Source organism: Uloborus diversus, chromosome 9, assembly GCF_026930045.1.
Source record: "Uloborus diversus isolate 005 chromosome 9, Udiv.v.3.1, whole genome shotgun sequence".
In the NCBI taxonomy this organism is placed as follows: domain Eukaryota; kingdom Metazoa; phylum Arthropoda; class Arachnida; order Araneae; family Uloboridae; genus Uloborus; species Uloborus diversus.
The window spans coordinates 56,423,032-56,450,134 of NC_072739.1; the positions used below are offsets into that span (position 1 = coordinate 56,423,032).

A 27,103-nucleotide genomic window follows, 5' to 3' on the forward strand; every position below is an offset into this window, starting at 1 on the left:
TTTTTGACATAAAAATCGCATGAAAATAAACATTATCTTTTCTGAAATGTCTGTTCAGGATTATAAAAGTCGTTTAATGACACTATATGAGAAATGAGCAGTGCTGGACTTCGTTGCTGCAGGTTACCTTCCGCTCTAGTTAGTTGTTTAGTTCATAGATGGCGCAACTAGCAACTCCGCTTCAAACAACTAATATTAGTGGCACCGTCTATGAACGAACGATTTAACTAGCGCGCGTGATCGCCTGTAGTGGTAGCTATTGTTAGTGATACTAGTTTGCTATTGATATCTCACGCTTATGATCTCTAATGTGTTAAGTTAGGAAAAACTCAAGAAAAAAGTTCAAGTGAACAAACACAGAATTGAAAGCTACCAGTTAAGGTATTTAAATAGGATCGAACATGCAATTGATCTCATTCAGATAAGTTGACTGAAATTATGTAGTAATTTCCAAGTGCAAAACCTCCCTTAACAAATGCAATACAGTCTCATGTTCTAAAACGAACTTACTACTATCCTAGTACACAAGAAGCTCAACAACTTCACTTACATCAGAAGAAGGCGACAAATACACAGGAAAGAGTAACATCACAAATATAAGGAAATAACTCTCACACAACTAATGGGAATCAAACCCATTTCTTCTTTTACTGCGCTCAGGCTCCTGTCAGAGCAAGCGCTTTCCACCGCTCGGCCACGAAAGAACCAAAACTAAGTTAATGCCATTGTAAAATACGGCAGTTTAGAACAAAATAATTTTCATTTTGGCTATTAGAGAATATATTTGCAAATTTTAGGTCAGAAAAATCATTCCTTTTTCATTGTGTTTGAAAACTAGAAGCTGATTCATACAGTGTGAAACAAGAATTCTATGAAATATTTTTCTCGTTGAACATACAAATTTCTCTTTTTATGTGTTTTGAAGTTGAGGTTAATGATTTTGCTTTTAAAATGCGGCAGACTCTTGAAAATTCTTTGCATCTGCTCAGATATCAATCAAATGTTGATTTCTGTAGCAGTACTGAAGTCACGGGCATGATTATTTTATTTTCGTCCCCCCCCCCAACAAAAAACACTTGTTTCTTTAATTATTATTATTTGCTTTTTTTAAATTATTTTTTTGTACAGTATATAATGTTTCAAATGATAAATTGGGAATTTTGCGTTCCAAACGTATGAATGTGACATATGGTCTGCGGACAATGTGGTGCCCTACAGATTGATTGGTCCAAGACGCAAATCTTTTGGAATGCTGAATGAAATCAGACTGTGAGCTATATGAGAACTTTAGATATTCGTATGGGATACGCAACGCTTACTTGTTCTAGGAGAAATATAATAATAAAAATTTGCAGTTTCCCTTTTCCATGAAATGTTGCCTTTCATGCAATTTTAAACAGATAATTAGGTAAGAGACGGTTTCAACTATTTTCTATTCAAGCCGAGTTCAGTTAATCAGCACAAAGAATATTAGACGAACGACTTTCAAGAACTTCCAGGAACAGATCATCAAAACTGACTTCAATCATTGATTCTCAGAACACTGAATGAACAGATTTGAGACAGCTACAACTCCCCAGAAACAGATCTCCTTAACAGATTCATGTAATTTAATTTCCAGAAACTTGGTAGAACAACTGTCAGACATCAATAATGTTCCGGGAACATATTTCAGCCATTCTATTTCCTGAGTACTAAAGGAATATCGCTCAGACAGCAATAATTCCCCAGTAACGAATCGTCAAAACTTACTTCAGTCATTCAATTTCCAGAACACTAGACAAACAACTTTGAGACAGCAAAATTTCTCCGGGAAAACAGTTTGCTAAAACATACTTCAGCCATTCAATTTCCAGGGAACTGAAGGGACAGTTTTGAAACCGCAATAACTCCCCAGAAACGGATCCTCAAAACTTCTTCAGTCATTCAATTTCCAGAACACTAGAGGAACTTCTTTGAGACAGCAATAATTCTCCAAAAACGGATCTTCAAAACATGCTTCACTCATTCAATTTCCAGAACACTCGAGGAACTACTTTGAGACAGCAGTAACTCCCCAGAAGCAGATCTTCCACCTTCTGCCCTCGGATTGTTGGCTACTTTTTGCGAAATACTTTGTAGAGGTTCCATAACCTCTCGCGTCACGACCATCTCAACATCGCAGCAGAGCCGCCACATGACGAGGAATGATCCAATGACAACCACCAAGGACGCCACAAGCAGGCCCAGAAGAGTTCCGACCGTGAATTTCTGAGGTTGCATGAAATAAGCAAACATGCTCTCTTCTGCCGTGAGGTTGTTGCTGTTGACTTCATCCTGCGAGTAGCCATCGAACTCTAAAGCAAGACAAGAAAAAAAAATCATAGTTAGAAATAGAACCAGAAAGCGTTAAGGGCGCTAGAAATAGCTCTAACTCCCACATTCAGCAGAGGATTCGAGCCTCGGTCAGACAACCGAACTACTGGTAGAAGTCTTCTTCAACCATTAAGAATGCTTTGATCTGCGGTTCAGGTGTCTGCACTGTTAAAACTGCCTGGTTGCATAGGTCAACATTTAGGGTGAAACGTTGTAGCACCAGAGAGATCGCCTTAAGGGTGCATTTTGCCACCTATCAACCTCTTAAGGTTGCTGAGGAAGTCAAATAGCACCCTTAGAGGTGCCATGCAGAACTAATAGACATCTTTAAGAGTGCCATACAGAACCAACTGGCGTCTTTAAGGGTGCCATAAGGAGCCAATGGACACTAAGAACGAGGTGCTGCTGGTGCTACCACGTTTCATCCTGAAAAGTGCCGCATGCCACCTGCTGTTTTAAAAGTGTGTCATAGATGTAGTATGACTAAATACACAACTCCGTAGTGGCAGACACTGGCCGCCACTGAATAGGGGAGGATTGGGGAACCACGAAAGTAAATGGGAAAAGGCTGTTTATGTCACGTTAAAGAAAGATGTCGGGTGCTCGTCGATTGAAATTTACAGATGTTTGTTTTGAAAAACTGAGTGGGCTCATTTGCCCATGGAACCGGTTTCTCGTTGCATATCTAGTTAATACTACATCTATGGTGTCTAGCCGAGAGTCGAATAGTCTGCTGGTGGATACGGGCGTAAGAAACAAAGCTAGAATAGGGATTAACAACTTTGTTCCCTTGTTCTTCTGCTTCCGATTCAAGCAGAATTTGGTTACTCAAACCGATAAATGCAGGATATTGCCTTTCAATTAATCAAATCAGACAATTTGAATGCTCACTTGGTTGCTCAAACCAGTAAATGCAAGGCATGGTATTTCAATAACTCAAATAAGATATTTTATGTAATTTAGCAAAGGTATTTTATAACTTTCCTACGCTCATTTCGAAGTAATTATTTTAGCACTAAGGAAATTTGATTTGATTAGATTTCTAGCTTATTCAAGCATTAATGCGTAAAATGAAACGAAAACAAAAAGAAATAACTTCGTAGAAAGTAAAGCATCTTCTCGACTTCTCGAGTTGTTAAACAGCTAAAGCAGGGTACAATGGACGATCCAGATAGTACTCAAGTTAATTTTATAACTCAGTGCAAACTCGTGAACAGATAATTAAAACACAGGTTTACATCTTAGCTTTTTAAAGTCTTATCAAAAGAAATTGCTATCTGCATACACTCAAGAGGTACACAAAAATATCTGAAAAATCATGATAGTGTTCGAGCTGGAACACGTCGCTAGGCTATAATGCACTAGCCCCACTAGCGACATAATATCGCACCCCTGCAAAAAAAAAAAAAAAAAAGTGACATGACTCAAAATTTGTGGGAAACGTACTAGCTATCGATTTAAAATCAAAATTTAATGCTTCTTATCACAAAACTCGCAAATTTAGTTTACATAACTGGTGCGTGAGGGCTTAAAAACGATGTAACCAATTGTGATACATCATTCAAACTTTATAATTTAGAAGAAAAAATTTCGAACTTTAAGTTGACATTATTAATTTAGGTACCAAAAACTAATAAGTTAACTAGTTAATATTGCAAATAATGGGATTGTTTCCTTCAGTCAAACGTAACGTCAGTCACAAATGATGCAATTTGGCACATCTTTCTACCACGGTTCCATGTTATGATAATCAAGAAGCGAATTAAATATTACGCTCTACGCTTGCTATCAACCATATCGTTGCCAATACACATGAGTAAAGATGCGAATTAAATATTTTATTCTTTGAATGGCAACACTGAATGGTATTCATCATTTGTGATGTCACACGACAGAAGCATAAACAATGAAAGCGCACCGATTTAAGTAATTTTTTAAAAATATTAAACTTTAACAAATTATTTAAAGAATGGTCAGATCCTATGTTTTTAAGCATGCTCTTTCAGAAAAAAATACTTGTAAAATTTTGGAAACGACCCCATTGTTTTGATCGTATTGTAATATCTGAGAATATACCTATTGCGAAAAATAACTATCGCGCAAAACGTTTTTTTTTCCTAAGCAGTTTCGAATTGCTTATTGTTTTCACTTGACCGTTGAGTGGAGTCTCCCCGATTTCGCCGATACGAACCCTCCCCCCCCCCCCCGCCCGTCTGTTTTTCAGTTTCAATCATACCTTTTAATACATCTGTACCTTAGAGCCAGTGGAACGTAAGTCACATTATGATAATTTTACAGTAGAGAGGAAAATCTATTTTCTGGCGCATGCAAAGGATGGGACGCGCGCTCTTTTATCCCTGCTAAAAATTTAAAAAGGATTTTTTGGTTAAAGAATTACGTTCACATGGGTCAATGCGGGATAAGTTTCTACATACAATGTACTAATAAACAGAAAATCGCAATTTTTGGACTTACGTCCTAATGGCACTCAGGTACAGATATTATAGGGGGGGGGGGACTTTAAAATGGAAACGAGGCTGGGGATAAACCAATCGAATGTCGTCCGTCCTTTGATTTTATTTTTCTATGCTTATATAATGCAGGCGTCCACGTGCCTCGGAATCGAACTAGTATTTATAAACGGCCTTCTCGACTTTACACAATCCTTTTTACGGGAAAACAGTATCCAGTCACAACATTCAGAAAAAAACAAATTTGTCAATAATTTCAGTGAAATGAATTTCTTTTTTTCACTGAAATTTCGTATTCAATAGAGATGATGGCCAAATCTGAAGCCTTTCTTGTGGCATATTACGTATTTCTCAAGTAATTTTCAAAAACTTAATAATTTACTGAAACTTCTTTTACTTGAAGGCATAGAAACAGGAAAGGTTAAAAAATGAAAACTCGAAAAACAGAGAATGATTTTTTTTTTCATCATCATTTTTGGATCATTTTCGTCTACTATTCGCAAATTTTCGAAAATGAGCATTTTTTTTTACAAGTGACGAAAAACAATAGACACAGAAATAATAGAAATTTTCGATTGATCAAAACCAAGACTCAGGATCTGATATCACGATATCAGTAAAGACAAAAAAAGAGAAAATAAAAGATTAGGCGGCTTTTGAGACCACCCAGCACAGAAAGCTAGTGACTGTTTTTGGACAACTTCTTTTTTTCCGAAACTTCGCGCAAATTGAAAAAAGAAGAAGAAGAAGAAAAAAAAAGTTTTTATGTTTGAGGAACAGTTGCTCACGATTTCGAGCATGAGAAAGTGAAAATATAATTAAACGTTAGAACCATTGCGAAAAACGGGTTTGAGTGATACACTGTTAAAACTACAGGTTGCATTCGGCACCTTTCAGGGGTGAAACGCTTGTTCACCAGCGGCACCTAATACGGAGCCGAAATTGCACCTCTAACTAGGGTGAAAAACAGGCACCTTTTAAAAAATAGGCAGCCGGGGTGAAAAAAATGAACCTTCGGAGAGAGAAATGGCACCCTTACTGTAGATCCTCTCCCCCCCCCCCCTCCCCCGTATTGTGTGCGTTTTTGAATACAGTTGTGTATTTTTCTTTTTTTAATAGTTTTGTTTTGATTCATGATAGTCTACGTTTTGCACACTTTTCACATTGCATGAATTCAGTACTGGAAATGATTAAAACTTGTAATTACAGCATTTGACCATATTTCAGAGTTTTCAACATAGTTAAGAAGTGCTCATTGCTTTAATTCATCTGATCGTTCTCTACATCAGTGTTTCTCAACCTCTTTTGACCCACGGGTCGGTAAAAACAAATGAAAAACATTGCGAACCTGTGAAATTTTTATACTTTTCTTAAAAATAAATAAAATAAATAATAATAATTATAATAACTCTCGGGGCGGTAAAAAACTTGTAAAAAAATTCTGCGTACTGATGAGTTTTTTTTTTTTTTTTTTTTTACAAAGTAATATTAAAAATGAATAAAACAATAAATATCTACAGACTTTATTTGGTATCAAAGAGTTGTCACAAATATATTTAAAGTTAAAGACGAGTAATTATTTGAATAATCATAGTTAAGTTAATGATCATTTGTGAGAAATAACCGCACCGAAAGTAAAGTGTAGATGTACTTATGAATTATTTACAAGAACAGCCAAAAATATTCTGGGATATTAAAGTTACGGAAAAACAAAATCGTTTCTCAAACGTTCAAAATTTCAATCAAAATAACAATAAAATAAAATGCGCATAAAATTTTTCGACAGTTAAAAATTTAAAGAAATTCCTAACACTATCGAATAACCGCTAACAGGAAATGATTCAAACACTTGAACGAAAAAGCAAAAGAAAAAGATAGACGGAGAGAGATTTCTTTTTTATTTTTTGCGCTCGCTACACAAAGCACAAGAATCATTTTTATTTAGGTTCTCACTTGATGATTATTGAAAATATCATTGTGGTTACTATTTCGGTGGTTAAATGTTGCTTATCGAGTGCTCAAGAAAATAATGATAGATACATTTAGTAGCGTTTTGAATGATGGAATTTTCACGACAGTAAAAGTAACCTGAAAATAAACAACTAACGGTACTACGGTATCGTAACGGACTAACGGTAACTGAAAAGCATTAAACGTACTTTTAACTATGTTTGAAAGCCCTAAGAGCTACAAAGTGATCAAAAGCTGTACTTACTTGTTATTTTAAAGAATTATCCTACAAAAGTTGAGATTTAATCCAATAGTGTACTTCATTCAATGTGAAAGACGTAGAAGCCACGCGTAGTGCAACCTATCATTCGTCCGCCATATTGAAGTGGTTGAATGGTGAATGTATGCCGGAAGCGCATGCGCCAGCAAGTCATTTAGCGATTGCTTGCTGTTTTGGCACCCCTGTCTACGACTGTCTGCTACTTTCGCACCTCTGCTTTACTTCCTGGCCAGTATGGCACCCTTGGTCACCATGCTTTCACCTTAGGGGGAATATATTCACTCGTCTGGAACCTCTGGTTATAACAGTGTAGAACTCTGCTATAGTCATTCCCTCGCAGCACGGGAGTGCAAAGGAGGGCAACGGAGAGCAGCTGCCCCCCCCCCCCCGTTCATAAAAAGCATTCAAGGAAAAAGATAACAAAAAGAAGAATTTTTTTAAATTTATTTAATGACGATTGCTTTAACTTCTAAATTTTTCAATGAGTTTGGTTTTGTTATTCTGTTGGGTTATAATACCGCAATACCGCCATGAAGTCAACGCAAGGTAATACCAAAGAAATACTTTAGATCATTTACACGACCTCTCAATACTCTAAGGAAGGAATTCTCAAACGGTAAGTCACGACCCCCAGGGGGGTTGCGTGATGTGGAAGAACAATTTAAAGAAAATTAATTTAGTGCTGTGTTTTTATTTTTTTTAAAAAGGATACACATAAAGCTTTCAATACACATACAAGTTGGTTTTTGTGTTCTACTAGTTAGTGGGATACATTATCTTGTTTGGAATCAACCAATTTTTTAATGTCTGTAAAGAACTTTGTAACACGAAAAACAATATTTTCCAGTGTCAAACGATTTCTTGATTTTGTTTTCAAATTCATGGTCATGGAGAATCCTTGTTCACAGTTACAAGACATAGAAAATGACATCAAAGTTTTTAATGCTGTTGCGGACAGTTCTGGGTTTTCCTTTTTAATACCTATCCAAAATTTGTTGTTATAAGCTGCGTTAAAAGTTACTTTAGCTGACTGATCACTAGAAATCTCTATCAGTTGATCATGATGACAGGATCTTAGCTCAGCTTTTGTTACGGCTTGCTTACTGAACGGGTTGACTACCCATACAACGCCACTCATATAATGTTTTTTAAACTGGAATGTAATCTGATATACACTGTAAAAAAAATTCCTAAACGTTACTGGTTATTTCCGTGGAACGTCTCAGGGTTTCACAGGTTTTCACCTATTTCCCAGTAAAAACAAGTATCTTCGCAAAAAAGTTTCCTGAATCGCTTTTCACTGTTGAGGAAAATATTTTTAGCAACCAGTTTAAAGATTGAATGAGCGTGTTTATTAACTTAATCGGCCAAAGCTCGGTTCCGGTCTGTCCAGATTAGATAAGCTCCCAGTGAGAACAAAAAATGTCAATAGATAGCTACAGCTTTGCAAGGCAGGAATTGCAGCCAAGAGATATGCTTGGTTCTTTCTTGCATAGCTGTGTCCGTGGGCGCTCTAATTTTAATGGCGCTTTCTTGGTAAATCAGGAAGGTTCTAATCAATTACACTAAGTAGGTTCTAGAGACAAGACTGGCTTTAAAAGGGGAGCTTTCGCAATTCTTCTAAAAGTTTCAAGGTTAATTTCAGAAAGGTTACTGACTTTTAGCGGAAAACGTTCCTGGTTTTTCCAAGATATGTTCCTGGCAGAATTTGGGCATACATCAGTTGCCTATTATTTTCCAGGAAAGTTTCTGAATCGTTTTATCGTGTAGACTGTTCAATCAAAGCTTCGAGATGAGATGATATTACTAAGGAGAGAGATAAAGTACGGTGAAATACCCCGCCAGCTCAGTCATTTCCAGCCGAGGACTGCAGTTTCGACTCGACGTTAAATCCCGGTTATCACAAATTTGCCATTTCAACTGCGCTTGCGCACGGACTTCGCTTTTTGGACTTTCTGTTTTAAGATTTCGTGTTGCTTGTTTATATTTAAGCTGTGCTAGAGTCCCAACAAATTAATGAATGCGATTAGAGTGTTTTCACAGCAATTTCGGGAAACATTATATGAAACTATGGATATGAATAACTGATAATCTTTATAAAGAAAAGAGAAAAATTACCCTTCAATATTTATTGGTTTGGAAATATTTATTTAACGTAAACGTAAAACACGTAATGTACTTCAAAAATGATCGGAATATTACAAATATCCGTCTTTTGCGGATATTTTACGTTAGGCGTAAACAGAATAGTATTATACATTTGTATTTAAGTTGACGGTTCGACTTTGTATTGGAAGTGATGCTGCAGACCGAGTACGCTCTTCTTAGGTTAAAAATTTGGCCCTGAAAACGGCCTTTGATAGAAAAATCAGACTCCGAATCCATTAATAATTAAGACGCAAAACTCAATCTTTACCGAGGCGTAAAAACTAAATCAAAGAACGCTTTGTAATTTCTAATTTTTACCTGTTCTTATCTCATATTAACAAATTTAAATGTTTTTCATTAGTTTGAGCAAGAGTTTCGATATCAGCAAAGTCCGCGCGCAAGCGCAGTTGAAATGGCAAATTTGTGATAACCGGGATTTAACGTCGAGTGCAGTTTCGTGCTTACTAGCACTCATCAGCCCGGCATAGGAAAGTGACTAAACTGGAGATGGAAAACCTCTTAAGGAAGCCAAGAGTGCGAAACAAACTGGTAGCTAATATAGAATTAGCAGACCAGACAGACCCAGAATTAGCAGACCCCATTGCAGTCCTCGGCTGGAAATGACTGAGCTGGCGGTGTATTTCACGTATTTCTGCTTTAGCCCTGGCTAATGGGCGGTAATTTACTGAATATACCTTGCCTCGCGTTCAATCTTCGAGTTGAACCGAACCATTGCTTCGGTCACTCGTCTGGTCTGCTAATTCTGTATTAGCTAATAGTTTGTTTCGCACTCTTGGCTTCCTTAAGAAGTTTTCCATCTCCAGCTCAGTCACTTTCCTATGCCGGGATGAATAGGCCTTATAAGCACGAAACTGCAGTCCTGGGCTGGAAATGACGGAGCTGCTGGTGTATTTCACGTATTTCTGCTTTAGCCCTGGCTAATGGGCGGTAATTTGCTGAATAGAGAAATGAAGTGTCAAGGGATGTGGCGTGTATACCCAACACATACTATATCCACACACACCACTTCCATTCATTCTCTTCAATGAAGTACTATTCCGAATCCTTCTTTATTTCTTACGTGTTGAAGTTAAACAATGCTCTCAAAGAGGACAATAGAAGAGCGTACCTGTATGCGTTTCTCTTGTCAACTAGCTGGTTGAGTCACAGGTAAAAGAAATACTTAGTTTGTAAATTGAGTTCGAAGGAAGAAATCATAAAAACCTTTACGCGAATTTCGACAAAATGAAAAACAAATCGTTTCCAGGGAACCAAAGAAGGAGCTTGAATTTTTTGTTGAATGCAATTTAGAAATCAATGGAGTCACAGCAGCCCATGAAGATACCTTAATAAACGACACAGATTTGTTTAACGGAAGCAATGGAAAGTTCAGCGACTTTTGTAAATTTTTTCATTGGATATTTCTCTAATTTTTCAGTGCTATATAAGTCAAAGTGCTGTATAAGTAAAGTGAACGTGTAAAAAAATATTTGAAAAAATACTTGAAATATTAAAGTCTTTAAATTATTAATACATTCTAGACTTCTATAACTGGATCCTTGACAGTTTTCTCTGTTGTCGCCAATGGCGACCCGATGAAAGGTTACGGGAGGTCACTGTGAACTCCTAAACATTTCTTCATTCGTCAAATTTCGTCTGACGATTCGGGAAAATTATCATCAGTCAGCAAAACTTAGAGCTCTATTCGGCAAAGTTATCATCATTCGGTGAAATTTTGAGTTCCATTCGGCAAATTGAGAATTTCCATCCTCCTAAAAATTTAAGTTCGATGAACCCCTGATTGACGCCAAAGATTTTGATACCAAATTCTAAGATTTAATAATGCATTTTGGCACTCTGATATTGACAGAACAAAACAATTACTGTCAAGAATTTAGTGATCACAACAATAGATTTTCCGGCTATTAAAACATCTGCTTCATTACTTACTGATATCCTTTTAGCATCAGTAAGGCGACTTGGACTTGCTTTCAAGTGCGGGGGCAAAACATTTTAGCAGCTGAGCTCTTAAAAGAAATGTTTAGCTGTTTTTTAGGGCAAGAGCTTTAGGGACTCTCTCCAAAGTTGACATTTTAAAAACGCTACGTCAGGCTATCTTCGGTTATTTAATTAAGAAGGATACATGATAACTTTCCCCGAAGAAACACTTAGACATGAATTAGACTTAAATTATTTACCCCAAAATATTTTCAGATGTCACAAACACTTGGTAGTAATTTCATTGAACAAGTATGGCTTGTTTAAGTTGAACAATTGATTTACTAATATCTAAACAATGAATACATCAACTAAAAATTACTGCTTGTGATAAATAATCTTTAAACATAAATGTCTTCTTCTGTATGTATGTATGTCCGAGGTAATCTTCAAAACTACTGGACCGATTTTAATCATTTTTTCACCATGGATAGCTACATTATCAGGGAGCACCTTAGGCTATAATTTATTCCTAGAAAACTTAGTTTAAAAACGTTATGATGGAAAACAGCATTATCAGACAAAACAACAACAGTAATGTCATAATATAACAACAGTAATGTCATGTAATTTCCCCATTAAATATGATTAAATATAAAACTCATTGTTAAAGAAAATTCGTTGCCTTACAACAGCAATATTAAAAGTAATCATAATGAAAATTTTGAATCAAGGCTTCTTCGGAGCAAACATGAGTTTCAGGTCATTTAAACATTTGGAAACTACTTTTTGCACACTTAGGGAAACTGAGTAGAGGGCTTTTTTTTCCTTCTTCTTTTTGTGTGTGTGTGCACTATTTAATTAAATAAAGCGGACGGTTTTTTTAGTGATCTTTGTTTTTGTTAGTTCATGTTTTGGAAATTCTTCAAATTTTTATATGCTTCAATTCGTGCTTTCGTTTCTAAATGAATGCTCGTTCCTTCTTTATACTTATTGCTGTTTCACTTTTATGGGTAAGGAAGAAGTTCGATTTTTAATCACGTCAAAGTGGTGTGTTTTGAGTTCTTTCAGTTAAAACAGAAAACGAAAGAAATTAGCGATTGTTTCTCACAATTATTACTGACCCAGGCAACGCCGGGTATTTTTGCTAGTTTTTCATAAACAGATATACAATGTAAAACAAATAATTATGTTCTGAAACTTTTGAGTTTCTGCTTTTTTTTTTTTTTTTTTTTGATAATTTCTAGTTTTGATTCCTAAATTGAAATAAATAAATAAATAAATAAATAAACAAAACAAAAATAACCATAAAAAGTAGGGGCCCTCCCCCCGAATCGCCGCCACTGGTGTGCTGGGTGCTGCTTTTTACTTCAAGGGGATTGTAGTATAAAATCGAGAGAGTTGAGTATGAATAAAGTCAATTCCAGGGGACAGGAACCATTTCAGAAACAAGAAACCCAACGAGTAGGGTCTTCTCGCAGCTCGAGATAGCGAAAATCATAATTTGAATTCAAGATGTCAAAACTCAAATTATTTTTATTTTAGGTATTTATTTATTTACTTATTTATTGCATGATTTTTTCCTTGAAACTGATTTTAGGCTACATTTGGATTATTCGGCATGTTGCAAGCAACCTATGGGTTCCAGATTGAGCCATGTTCCTGATTCTTGTAGAACTTTCTGAACTTTTCAACTGATTGTGCATATTGAAACTATTTACCTACATCAACCTCATGGGGAAAGAAATCGCTTTAACCGTTTAACACCTACTCCCTGGGATAAGAGTAAACCCAGTGGCGTAAAAGGAATCAGTTATCCATTCGCTAACAGTAATAAAGTCAAATGTTTCATATCCAATTCACCCCCAACTCTCTGGGATAAGGGGAAACTCCCTGGGGTAAGAGGAATCAGTAATTCACTCACTAACAAAGAGTCATAAAGTCAAATGCTTCATACCCCTCTACTCTCTGGGGAAAAAGGAAACCCATTGGGATAAAATTAATCATTAATCTATTAGCTAACAGTCATAAAGTCAAATGTTTCATGCCCAGTTTACCTGCTAATCTCTGAAATAAAAAGAAACCCACTGCGGTAAGAGGAATCAGTAATCCATTCGCTAACAAACAGTCATAAAGTCAAATGCTTCATAACCCCCCCCCCCTACTCTCTGGGATAAAAGGAAACCCACTGGGATAAAATTAATCATTAATCTATTCGCTAACAGTCATAAAATCAAATGTTTCATACTCAATCTACCCCTTACACTCTGGGATAAGAGGAAACCCACTGCGGTAAGAGGAATCAGTAATCCATTCGCTAACAAACAGTCATAAAGTCAAATGCTTCATACCCCCCCCCCTACTCTCTGGGATAAAAGGAAACCCACTGGGATAAAATTAATCATTAATCTATTCGCTAACAGTCATAAAATCAAATGTTTCATACCCAGTTTACCCGCTACTCTCTGGGTTAAGAGGAAACCCACTGCGGTAAGAGGAATCAGTAATCCATTCGCTAACAAACAGTTATAAAGTCAAATGGGATAAAAGGACACCCACTGGGATAAAATTAATCATTAATCTATTCGCTAACAGTCATAAAGTCAAATGTTTCATACTCAATTTACCCCTACTCTCTGGGATAAGAGGAAACAAACTGCGGTAAAAGGAATCAATAATCCATTCGCTAACAAACAGTCACAAAGTCAAATGCTTCACACCCCCTACTCTCTGGGATAAAAGGAAACCCACTGGGATAAGATTAATCATTAATCTAATCGCTAACAGTCATAAAGTCAAATGTTTCATACTCAATTTACCCCTACTCTCTGGGTTAAGAGTAAACCCACTGCGTAAAAGGAATCAGTCATCCATTCGCTAACAAACAGTCATAAAGTCAAATGCTTCATACCCCCCTACTCTCTGGGATAAGAGGAAACCCACTGGGATAAATTAATCATTAATCTATTCGCTATAACAGTCATAAAGTCAATTGTTTCATACAATTTACCCCCTACCCTACACTCTGGAATAAGAGGAAACTCACTGGGGTAAAAGGAATCAGTAATCCATTCACTAACAAACAGCAGTCACAAAGCCAAATGTTTTACATCCAGTTACTCTCAAAGATTGCAATCTAGGACATAATGTACAAAATGTAATTCAATTCATGCAAAAGAAAGGGGAATGATCTGAACTTGCAACACTAAAATCATGTTCCATTTATTCAATACTGAGCGTACAGAAGTATTTGTGCAAATAAATAAATAAATAAATAAATAAATAAAAAAAGAAACTTAATGATCTTATGAAAAGTGCTTACCAGTTTCCTTGCAACATGCGTTAGTGTAAATCACCACCAAAATAATCAATACAAAAATTTTCATTATTTGACAGGAGTAATCTGAAAAGTAAAACATACATTTTATGCTAACGTATTTTGACGTGGTATAGTTGTGTCATGGGGAGATCACGGATGAACTGGGAGCAAAAACATAACACTTCATTTTGTAATAGGTAGGATCAGTGAGAACGCGCGAACAGTAAAAACTTCACTACTAGTGAGTTCTCTTTGATCCCTTACAAAATGAAGTCTGTTTCCGCTTCCAATTCATCTGCCATCTTTCCATGGCACAACTATATCAATCATCTTGAGAAGAGAAAATTTAATCATAAACAAACTCAAAGGAGAAATTAACAAGTGCCAAATGATTGAATTTTGCCTTAAAATGGCAGGTTTTAAGGAAGTAATAAATTACGGATAAAGCAGTTAAAAAAAAAAAAAAAAAAAAAAAAAAAAAAAAAAAAACAGATCACTAATTCATAAAATACACCACCAGCTCAGACATTCCATCCGAAAACTGCAGTTTCGTGCTTATTAGCACTCATCAGCCCAGAATAGGAAGTGACTGAGCTGGAGGTGGAAAAATCTTAAGGGATCCAAGATAGCCAAACAAACTGGTAGCTTAAGATTTTTTCACCTCCAGCTCAGTCACTTCCTATTCCGGGCTGATGAGTACTAATAAGCACGAAACTGCAGTCCTCGGATGGAATGACTGAGCTGGTGGTGTGTTTCATGTATTTCTGCCTTAAGCCCTGGATATAGGGCGGTAACTTACTGAAAAAATCATTAATTGTTCTAAATTAATTGAATTATTTTATATCATTTGATTTTACATTATTTGATTATTTATTCATTAATTATAGCAATCTTATGACTTACAACTCATGAATTCAAAAATATCGAGGATTTCCCTTGTTCAGATGTATTACATCAATTAGAATTTAAAAACATAGCTAATTTGATTTAGCTCAGCTCGTCATTTTCATGCTTAGGAAAAACATGTCCTTTTGCATAAACCTAGCAGAAAATTAATTTTTACTTTCTATAACAAAGAACAATTCAATACTTCAAAAATCATAAGATTTACGACTTAACGAATTTTATGGATGTGTGTTTTGTTTTTAAGATAGCCATGCAGAAAAAAAATCCAACGGTGACATGATGATGAGACCCTTTTACTAAATGTGTCCCCAGTTTTTGAAGTGAAATTCATGCTTTTTTAATGCATTGAAAATGTGTAGCTTTTCATAACTTAATTATTTGATATTAATGTTAAGTAAAAAAAAACGGTGACCAATTCAAACAGTCAGTTTGTTTGAAACACATGTTTAAGAGAGAACTAGATAATAAATCTGTGCTGTAGAAAATTCCGAAACGTCATAATTTTTTTCCTCGCAACGTTGCAGGATTTCACGAGTCTCTACCCATTTCCTGTGAAAAACGAGTATTTTTGCGAAAAGTTTCCTAAATTGCTACTAAGAGCATGAAATTAAAAAATATTTTTAGCTACTAGAGTTAAAATATGCTTAGTAAGTGTTTCGCCTATAGTTCTGTTTCGGGTCTACCGGAATAGCTGAGCACCAAATGATGGCGAAATGCTGGAATTACAGGTCAATAAGCTTGAAATTTTGCTAAATTAATTAGAACCTCTTGAAAGGACAGGCCGACTTATCCGACATTTTGGTTCCAAGACAGCTTTGGATATAATCTTGCTTCTAGTATTTATAGAAATCTTATAATATTCGCTGATTGCTGTGTCGTAAAACAATGGATGATAATTTCAGTAAGTTACCGTCCTATAGCCAGGGCTAAGGCAGAAATACATGAAATACACCGCCAGCTCAGCTAAATGTTCATATTTTGGCTATTGGATATTGTTAATTGACCCTCAAAACTAAAAAATTCACCATCGCCGAATTTTAAAACACCGTGGTTGATTTTTAATGAATTTTTAAAAATCCACGCGCAAAAGTGCGCTCTTCTGAAACGTCACGAGCCTACGTCACAGGGCGCGAATGGGCAGCCTTCCGCCGAAGATCCCTTGTTTTCGCTAGGAACATTTTGAGCGCGCTGATATTTTTATTTTTTAGAAATTCAATAATCCTTTTGAACACACTATGGAGGCCGGATTCGTTAAAGCACAATCTAAATAATCTTCCTCAAGTAACACCAATGAGATATTCGAATATTTTCGAGAGGATGAGCGGTTTAATGTTCCGGAAACGCGAGGAGTTAAATGCGAGGAGAAAGCCTTTTACGTTTCATCTTCGAAGTCGAATGCGTGACCTTCGCTTTTCCCCTATCAGAAGAGGGGATGACGTCACTTCCTATGCCATTTGACGTCACAAGAGCTTAATTTTTAAAAATTAATTTAAAAAAAACTACTTATCGTATCGCAAAAATTTTTTCCCCTATGATGTTCATACATGTTACTCTATCATATAAAAATAAAATTGAAAAATCGAAAACTTCCCTATTGACTGAGCTGGCGGTGTATTTCATGAATGGATGATAAGTTGAGTAAAATGTCCCTTAAAATAAATCTAGAAAGGTAACTTCGTTCACAAATTCAACAAAAGTGCATCGGAAAATGTTTACTGTAATGGACCTTGTTTTTATTTTTCATTTGTTTTTAATTTGTGTTAATTATATCTTCTTCATTTACAGAACAAAACAGCCAAACATCAATCAGACAACAACATCTAAAACTTAGACACCAGTACAAATACTAATTTTGTCCCCCGACAATTTTGGAGCCAAAATGTCGGATGAGAGTCGGCTCCCCTTAAGCGTATAGGGGCCTTAGTTTTGGTCATATATGCTAAAATGCTCTTGGAGCCTTCCTGGTAAGTCACGAAGGTGCCAAGCAATTGCTATACATAAACATATCTAGGTTTCCTTGGCAGGATTCCTGATTTATTCCGGAAATGATGGGACTGGCTTTTATAGGGAAGACTTCTGAGTTCTTCAGGAAGATTCCAGGTTAATTTCAGAAAGACTACAGACTTTTTGAGGGAACTTATTATGTTGTTGTTGTTGTTGTGTGCCAGCTAGGCTGGCTTTTTTTTGGTGCACTGCTTCATTTTCCCAAAAGTGTCGTAATTTGGTGCGAAGTCCGACTTCCACAGTACACACATGCCACAGTGAACCGTTTATAGGGTGAAAAACCATTCACGGCGTAACAACATATTCACACAAAGAAAGAACAAGGACAGGAGAGAGAAAGTACATCCATGTCAGAGCCGGGATTAGAACTCGGGACTTCCCCATCGCAGTCACTCTTCTGACCAATAGACCAGGCGGCCGGCTAAACCTTATGTTTTTTGGCATATATGCTACTGACAAAAATTAGACGCACTAACTGGCCATTATTTTCCTACAACGTAACTGAATTTTATTTTTGGCATGATAGTGAGCTTTCCACTGTAAAAAGCATCCAAAAAGTCACTGATAACTTCCGGGTGACGTTCCGGGATTTCAGCTGTTCACACCAGTTTTCTGTTTAAAAAAAAATGCGTTTTTGTGAAAATATCTCTTGAATCGCAACAAGTTCCGTGAATGCCGATTTCACACTGTGATGAAAAACATTTTTAGCCACCAGAGTAAATTTTTAGATACACTCAGCTTCTTTATTTCATTCAGCGTAGCTGCGGCCTATTCGGACTGACTAAGCACAATCAAAGACGAAATGCACTCTCTGTCTAGAAATGGCTCACAATTTCGTATTAGCTTCGGCCATATTTGCTTTAGGAGCTTTGGGGCCATTCATCAATTACGTAAGAGTCCCGAGGGGGGGGGGGGAGGGGAAGGGTTGGAAAAATCTGTACATACCCTTAGTGGGGGGGGGGGTCCAAACCCATTCATACGTAATATTTTTCAAGTCGATATTTTACATTAGCAATCGCGCGGTCAAGTGGTTTGGCGGGGATTCTATTTCATTTGCGACTTTTTAAGATAAAAAAAACTTATTAGGGTGAGTTGTTTTTATTTGTTTTACAAAGAATGAATGGTGTTAAATGAGATGAAAAAATCGCTCTATGTATGGCATGTTTTATTTTTCATTAGTATCGCATCATATACAAAAAAATGTCCAAAAAAAAAAAAATGTCTAAAAGTCTTCAGTCCAACTTTTTAGTAAATATTTCTTGATAAAATAAGGTTTAATTTAATAATAGTGAATTTAATAACGATTCCAGTAATAGAAGATTCGTGGATTCGTTATTTTATTATTTTGGAAAACAAATGGAATCTTACGTAAGAATAGTATGGGGGGGGGGGGGTGAAAAATCTTATGTACCCTTACATGGGGGGAGGGGGGGTCAAAAATTGCCAAAATCGTACTTACGTAATTAATGAATGGCCCCTTTCCTGTTAAATCAGGAAGGTGTCAAGCTCTATTATATACTACATATACATAACCAAGTAGTCACTGAAGGTTCCTGTGTTTCCCAGAAACATGACAGACTTTGATCGAGAAGGTTTTTGATTTCTTCAGGAAGATACCAGGCGAATTTCAGTAAGGTTACTGACCTTTTTCGGGAAACTATCCTGCTTTCTTTTCTTTTTTTTTTTGGCTAAATATGTTCTTGGCAGAAATTAGGCACATTAGCATTATTAGCATTAGGCATTTTTTGGCACCATTATTTTCCAGGAACGTCTCGGAATTTTTTTTTACGGTGTATTATTTAGTACGGGTGATGATTTCGGTATTAATTTTACTACTGCATTATTGACATGCAGGGCCTTATCATGACATTTCCGCGGAGCGTCCTCATACATTATTTTGATTATCAGAAAAAAATGAAAGAATAATTCTCTAATTATTCTTCCATTTTTTTCTCATAAGCGAAACAAGAACAAAATTTAACTACGAAAATATAAAGCGTCTGGGCAATAGTACTAAAATGCGAATTATTTAGGTAATGAATTGAAAACAAATTCAACAAAACCTTTTCTAAAATAATATCTTTTTTTTCTTTTATTATTATTATTATCTTTTTTTTAAAATTTGTTTTAAATGTTGAAATAATGAAAAATCTTCCTGTAATCACAAAAAACGCACCATAATGTTTTTTTTTTTAATTTCTGAACTTTTTTTTTACTAAAAGAGAACCCAAGGCCCTGCTGGGCACGAGTCCTCATACAGGTTCTGTTAACATGTTAACATTACCAATACTAGAATAAGAATGCTATGCTTGCGCTACTAATAATAAGACTAGGCAAAATTTCCTGGAGAGCCTAGAACTTTGAGCTGGAAGAATATATAAACACGAATAGAAAAGAAGAATAGAAAGAATGGAAAATCGCCCGCCAAAGTATGACGGGTGAAAGTTGCTTCTACAATTGAACGAAGTAAATTGCCTGTTTGGTGATATTTTGATAATTGAAATTTTAACCCTAACTTCAGTTAATGAACCCTCAACTCCGGTAGATAGCGTTCATTGTTGACCACTTTTTTCGCTTCTTCATTCTCCTAAAATGACAGTAATACCAGTAAAACAGTCAAGTTCCCGGATCCAATTCAGCTTTGTCACAATAAAGCCTTTCTCTGCATGTCAAACATTATCAAGAAATATCATTAACTTATCATGCTATGGCGCAATTTTCATTGTTAGTGACGCCAGAGCGTTGCTCGATCTGTGAATTCTCTCTCTATTATATATATATGAGGATTCCTACAAAATTAACGATGGACAGATTTCAGAAAATATTAAACTACTTTATGAACTGGCTATGGGAAACAGGCATCTTATTGAAGTGCCTTACGCGGGGATTTACCATCGAAGAAATAGAAGAAAAGGAGCCTTAGAAGCATGTTATCCTCCCAAGCACACAAGTCATCAAGGAAATATTGGAGAAAGAAGTTGCAGAAAAAGAAGCAAAACAAGATATAGCTCAAAAGAATAGTGCTCAAAAGACAAGGAAAAGGTCGTAGAACTTCGTTGGAACGAAAACAAATGAGATGAAAGGGGGGAAAAAGAAGAAGAAATTAATTCCAAAGAAAAGGGTCGAAATTGAATTTCAGTTCGAAGAGAAGGATAACGCTAGTCTGCTTGGTCCAATTCGAATCCAGGACAAGATTGGAATACAGTGCATTTCATGGAAAGTTATGTGTTAGCCTCTTAATTAAGCAGAGTTTCATTAATTTGAAAGAAACACGCGCATCGAAAAAATAAAAAAAATTGATGCAGATTTCTTTCAAATTAATGAGACTCTGCTTAATTTAGAGGCTAACACATGTACGCCAAAAAACTTTTGCAGATGTGTGCTAGCCTCTAAATTAATCAGAATCTCATTATTTTGAAAAAAAAAAATTTTTTCCCCTCAAAATAATGAAAATAAATAAATCAAAAAAAATGATGTTAACGTGTTTTTTTTTTTTCAAATTAATGAGACTCTGCTTAATTTAGAGGCTAACACACATATGTGTGTTAGCCTCTAAATTAGGCAGAGCCTCATTAATTAGAAAGAAATAGGTGGACGAAATTTTTATTTTTCTCCCTTTTTCAGGTAGACTGGTCTTAGCTGGACGATTGCTAATTCCGTAGCAATCATAGGCAGACAGTATTTACTATAAATCTGACCTTTGTACTTTCTGATCCCGACTAGCTGTCTGAAACAAATTTTTCAGCCTTGTATTTTTATTTATCAGTTTGCGATTTTCATTTTTACATTTGAAAGGTCTTTCAGCTACATAAAATATGTATATTTTCTTCGCACAATGCCGTTATACTGTTATATCACCGTTACCTTACTGCAATAACTTTACATAAAGTGTTACTATATACAAATATCAATATGCCCCCGGCTAATGAATAATTTGAATCTGTGTGGGAAAGGTTGATACACGCGAGGGTTTCATGAAAAAAAAAAAAAAAGATTTTACAAAAGCAGGTAATGTTTATAAGTTAAAAGTAACGTGATTAATTGCGGAAAGGATGAAAAGTATAACTAATATGCTTTTACTGATTCAAAAAAAAAAAAAAGAAAGAAAGAGAAAACAAAAAGGATAAAAGTAAACGAATGTGTTTTTGCTAATTCAAAAAAGCCAAGTGATTAATCACAAAAAATAAAGTTTGAAAAGCGTTTCAACTTACTCCTTTCTCCCTCACATAATAAAATTAATTTTCACAATAAAAATACAATTAATATCTTTTAAACTATAAAAATATACGCCATTTTCTGCCGTTTATGAATGCAAAGAATTAAAAATATTTACACGTTGAGCTTACAAATAATGTTTTTAGAGAAGAGGGGGGGGGGGCTTTCGTTCAGAGTTCATCGCCCTGGTAATATATTCACAAATAGATAGCTCATCATATGAAACAACATTACAACGCTACAACTTGCTAATTGCATGTGAAAACGCATGGAGTTACAAGAAACAGCTTTATCAGTGCAAAAGAGAAGTGAGGTGGATATTATAAGTCGCATATTCGTGTTTTGGGGATTATGCGATTCCAAATTACATTCTGCCAATGCATAAAGGAATAGAGATGTAAATAAAAGCACTTTCCAAGCTTTACACACTGTAAAAACGATTCAGAAACGTTCCTGAGGCAGCTGATATGCCCAAGTTCGGTCAGCAACATATCTTTCAAAAACCAGGGATGTTTTCCGCTAAAAGTCAGTAACCTTTCTGAAATTTTCCATGAAACTTTCTGAACAATTCTGAAATCTCTTCCGTTAAAGCCTGTCAAATATCGGAAACCTTCTAGAAATATTAAGTAGGTTTAATATAATTGATTAGAACCTTTCCTGGTTTACCAAGAAAGCTCCAGAAACATTAAAGCAATCAAGGCCAAAACTGTGCGAGAATTGCAAGTAAGAACCAAGCAATTCCTGCAGCAATCCAGTGATTTATTCGCTCCCATTGAGAGCTTGGTCACTCTTAATAGGCCACAATCGAACTTAATAGACCGATACACTTAATAGACACACTCATTCAATTTTAAAACTGGAAGTAAAAATGTTTTTCTCAACAGTGGAAAGTCTGCATTCGTGTAACTTGTAGCAATTCAGGAAACTTTTTTGCGAAGATACTTGATTTTACAAGGAAATAGGTGAAAACCTGTAAAATCCCGGAACGTTCCACGGGAATAACCAGTAACGTTTCGTAATTTTTTTTTTACAGGGCACTTCATCTCCAGAAGCTCACATGTACATGTATTGATGTTGATGAATGGGTTTCTTGTAACCTCAAAACGCGTGTGTACTTTTTATTTTGTAGATTTGTGCATCATGACGCCTTTTCCTACAAATGCAACAACCAAGAAATTGCAAACATTTAATTAGATAGCTTATTGACAGGACTTTAGATCAGTTGCATACTAGGTATAACTGTGTAAATCTCACAGTTAATCAAGTTTGAAGAGAAGTTGCTCCTTAAATTGGGTCATGTATCAAAAGATCATCATATTAGGTAGTCATGATATATTTTACAGTTTGAGCAGTTAGCATAAATAAGGTTATCATAGTTGACGAAGACCAAGTTAAACTTTATTTTCATCAAAATAAGATGCAACTGTACCAGTTAATCTAGCATGCTCATTAGCAACTTTGATGAGAAGCTGCTTCTCCCAATGGATCATGTATCAAAAGCTCATGATATTGGGTAGTCATGATATCTTTTACAGTTTGAGCAGTTAGCATAAATAAGACTATTATAGTTGATGAAAACCAAGTTAAAATATAATCTTCATCAAGATACGATGCAACTCTTGTAGTTAATCTAGCATGCTCATTAGCAAATTTGGAGAGAAGTTGCTCCTTCCATTAGGACTAACATATATAATATGCCGACCCTTAACTGAGACAAATTTGCCAAGTGTGACATCTTTGCCGTTATTTTGAAAACGATGATATTTGGCGCTCTTCTTAGTTCCAAAACCAGCTAATATGCTGTAGTGTTTCTTTGTGCAATGAAAACACTGCCACATACATCAGCTGATTTTGGGGCACCAAATATAATCGTTTTCAAAGGTGTCACACTTGGCAAAACTTTTCTGGTAGACGAAATATTTGTTTCTGTTTTAATCTTTTTGAAACAATTAACTCTATTAGTTAAGATAGTTTCAATGATTCATTCAAATTGTTCGTGCAAGCGCAAAGTATCAGGCAGAAGTTCTGTAGATAAATGATAAATTAAGCAGAAAAGAAAGATAAAATTACCTCCATTTAGAGAAGACATCTTTCAGGGAATATTGTTACCAAATACAGAATCCAAATTGTAAGTTCCACACTGGAGATCTCAGTTAGCCATTTTTCTTGGCCAACACTTACAGCCAGACTGACCCTCTCGCACAGCGCAAAAAGTTTTCAATAATGGCAACATAATTCAAGAAATAAATATCTTGAAAATCCCATGACACTCGCCGCGTCGTTTGCATACAAAGAACCACAGAAAAAGTATTGTTTCCTTTCGCCAAAGAGCCGATCGCAGATCCCTGGAATTATTAGTCTAATTCTGTGGAATCGAAAGGTGCTCTTGATAAAGAACAGAAAATGCGCAGTTTTTTTTTATTTTTTTTGGACAGGAAGCGGCATGTGTCACCAGTACATTGTCTTTCACATGTCTGCTAAGGGTTTTTTTTTAAGTTGGCGATAGCGATGCTAAGGAGGAAGATTACGTGGCTATTCATGGTGGAAAAGCATCAGCATATTGCATTTTTGCATTGAAACCAGTTTTGGGGAAGGGGAAATATTCAAATTGCAGGAAGAAACTTCGAACTTTATCGAATGATAAAATATAAAAGAATTCACGTATACATACTCGTACATCAAATGAGAAGAGACATTAAACATCTTTATTAAAAAAGGGAGGAGGAGGGGAATTCATTTCAATTTTGCAATGCAGTCTACAAATTTGCAGAATCATCACACAGCTCATATACGTACAGCAAATGAGAAGAGACATTAACCATCATTTTTACAAAAAGGGGGCGGGGGGTTTAACTTTCCGTTTCGCAATGCTGTCGCCAAATTTTCCGAATCATCAAACAGCACATATACGTACATCACATGATAAGAGGCATGAAAACATCATTACTACAAAAAGGGGGGGGGGGATTAATTTCAATTTTGCTATGCTGTCTGCAATTTTGTCGAATAACCAGACAGCTCATATACATACTTCAACTGAGAAAAGACATTAAACATCCTTATAAGAAGTAAGGGGAGGGGGGATCAATTTCTCTTTTGCAATAATGTCTCCAAATTTGCCCAATCATCAGACAGCTCATGTACGAACATCGAATGAGACGAGAGATTAAACATCGTTATTACAAGGAGGGGGGGGGGGGGTCATAAATTTCAATTTTGCAATGCTGTCTCCGAATTTGCCAAATCATCATCAAAGTTTTCCGAATGAGGGAAGTTCATGAAACAAACTTCGTTTCGTCGCAGTGACCTCCTGTAACCTCCCATATTCGTGCAGTTGTGCGTCAGTATCCCACGGGTGTGAAGCCTTCATTAAAGCGGGGGGAGGGGGGCGCTGAAAAAAATGTTTTCTGAAGTATCTCTTCTCAATCTTTTTGTTAATTCTTTAAATGTTAATGTGAGAAAAAACCACCGTTTGCTTTCTGACCTCACATTCTGTGCCAAAAAAAAAAAAAAAAAATGCTCGTGAAGCTAGCTCTATCACCCCGTAAAGATTGGTCGGTTGGTTCTATTAGGTTTTTTGGCGCAAGAGTCTTAATAGGCTCGCTATACTGCGCTAAACGATTGTTAGAAAGTTGAAGGTGCCAGAAAAAAAAAGGAGTTTATGAAGAAGCAGAGGACATAAACATCTAGAATTTTGAAAGTTTTGCCGAAATAAACGCATAAACAAAGTTTTAAATTTTGAATGATGACGAGCAGAAAGAATTAACCGAGAAACAATTTTGAGTAACATGAAAAACGTAAAACAAAACAAAGAAACGTAGACATATGAACGAACACTAAATTAGAGACAAAAAGTCAATCTCCTGTAGGAAGAGGAACAATTTGGGATGAGATGTGTCCCCTAGTAGTTCCTTCGCAGATGGACTAAACCGATTTAAAAAATTCTAACGAATAAAGTTAAAGCTGTAAAGTTTGGTCCACTTTTTCAGATCCACACGGTGGTAAGGGGCTGCCCATAAGTGATGTCACTTTCTTCATCCACTCCCTCGTTTGTCGCGTGTCACACTTCCCCCTGCTCCTCCCCGCCCCTTAGTCATACGTCACGCTATTTTTCCTAAACATACTCTTATAAAAATGCCTGTTACACTCTTCGCTAACCCCTCCCTCCCCTTGTCACAAACTGTGTCACAATTTCGCGAACACTCCTCCCCTCCTCAAAGAGTGAAATCATTTGTAAACAGCTCCCAAGAAAATTTCCACATTTGCAATTGGAGACGAGGTTTATCAATAAGAACTTTAACAATAATTACATACCCGACAAGTCCTTTCGTTCAAACTCGTTTTTTCACATTAAAAAATTGGTTCCTTGTTGCCTCAAAATAAGTGCATACAATATTCTTAGAAGTTTGCAAGTTAATAACGCTGAATTTATAATTTTAGAATTATTTAACAACCATTTAAAAACATAACAGAGCATTGGGAAATATTTTTTAATGAAACTTTTTCCCCATAACAAAGTTGAACACTCTTATTTTGCGAGGACTCTACCACCAGTGTACTGAAAGATTTGCTTGCTTTCTAAGAATTCGTGACTATGTAATTACTAGTCGAAGCGTCCTTGCAAAATGGGGCTCGGTTTAGAGTATGCGAACCCTGCATTAGAATTTTGATGGGACATTAGAAAGATCCAGTGGCTTACCTAGCATGGGTGACACTCGGTGCGGTAATTTGTAGTGTCGATCTCCCCCCTTTCCCAAACACACAAACGCCAAAAAAAAAAAAAAAGTTTTAATATTCTATGTAAACATAAAATTCATACAATTTTCTCAAACAATTACATTTGTGTTATACGAAACTTTAAGTTGGCTAATGCACAAAAGGCAATTCAAAACTGCGAACCCTTTTTTGTGCAACTTTGCCGGGCAGGACCGTCTCGAGATTTAAAAAAAAAGTGTATAAAAATGATGGCCCCAAAGGTATTTCAAGCGCATCTCGAACAAAGAAAGATAATGGGGTTCAGTTTTTTGGTTTAAGACAATATGAACCTAATCCTGAGCATAATATTCACACCATAATAAGGGTGGAGGGGGGGGGGTCCCCTGAAATTTTTCAAATCTGTAGCCTTAAAAATACATTTTAGATAAACTTTGACAATGTTAGGGGGAGAAGAGGATCGGGAGATCTCCTACGTTCATATTCGGAAATTGAACCGTTAAAAACGCAAATGTTATCTCCAAGAACATGTTAGGGAGAGGGAGGTTCGTGGGAAGTCCCCCAGAAAACTTTCGAAATTGTAGCTCTTAAAACGCAGTTTTAGACAATTGTATTTGTGATGTTGCGGGGTGGAGAGGTTCGAGGACTCACCCTGGACAAATGTCTAATTTACAGTCTTAAAAAGGCATTTTGAACTGTCTTTGGTCTAGAGAATGTTCTTGGTTGAAGACGGTCGGGGGTTCACTCCAGGGAATTTTCGATATTGAACTCTTAAAATCGCGTTTTTAGGCCATCTTTGGAAGC

At 36.1% G+C, this 27,103-nt stretch overlaps 1 protein-coding gene across 1 annotated transcript in view; it reads right to left on the bottom strand.

Annotated features, from left to right (window-relative positions):
- Positions 1-1,895: 1,895 nt before the first annotated feature.
- The window catches only part of LOC129229877 (uncharacterized), a 45,972-nt gene continuing 20,764 nt past the window's right edge, over positions 1,896-27,103 (bottom strand). Inside the window, exons 2-3 of the mRNA XM_054864255.1 lie at positions 14,465-14,545; positions 1,896-2,336 (exon numbers count right to left, since the gene is read on the bottom strand). Coding sequence (XP_054720230.1) covers positions 2,005-2,336; positions 14,465-14,528 — 396 coding nt within the window. The 5' untranslated portion in view covers positions 14,529-14,545 and the 3' untranslated portion in view covers positions 1,896-2,004. The remainder of the gene's footprint in view (positions 2,337-14,464; positions 14,546-27,103) is intronic.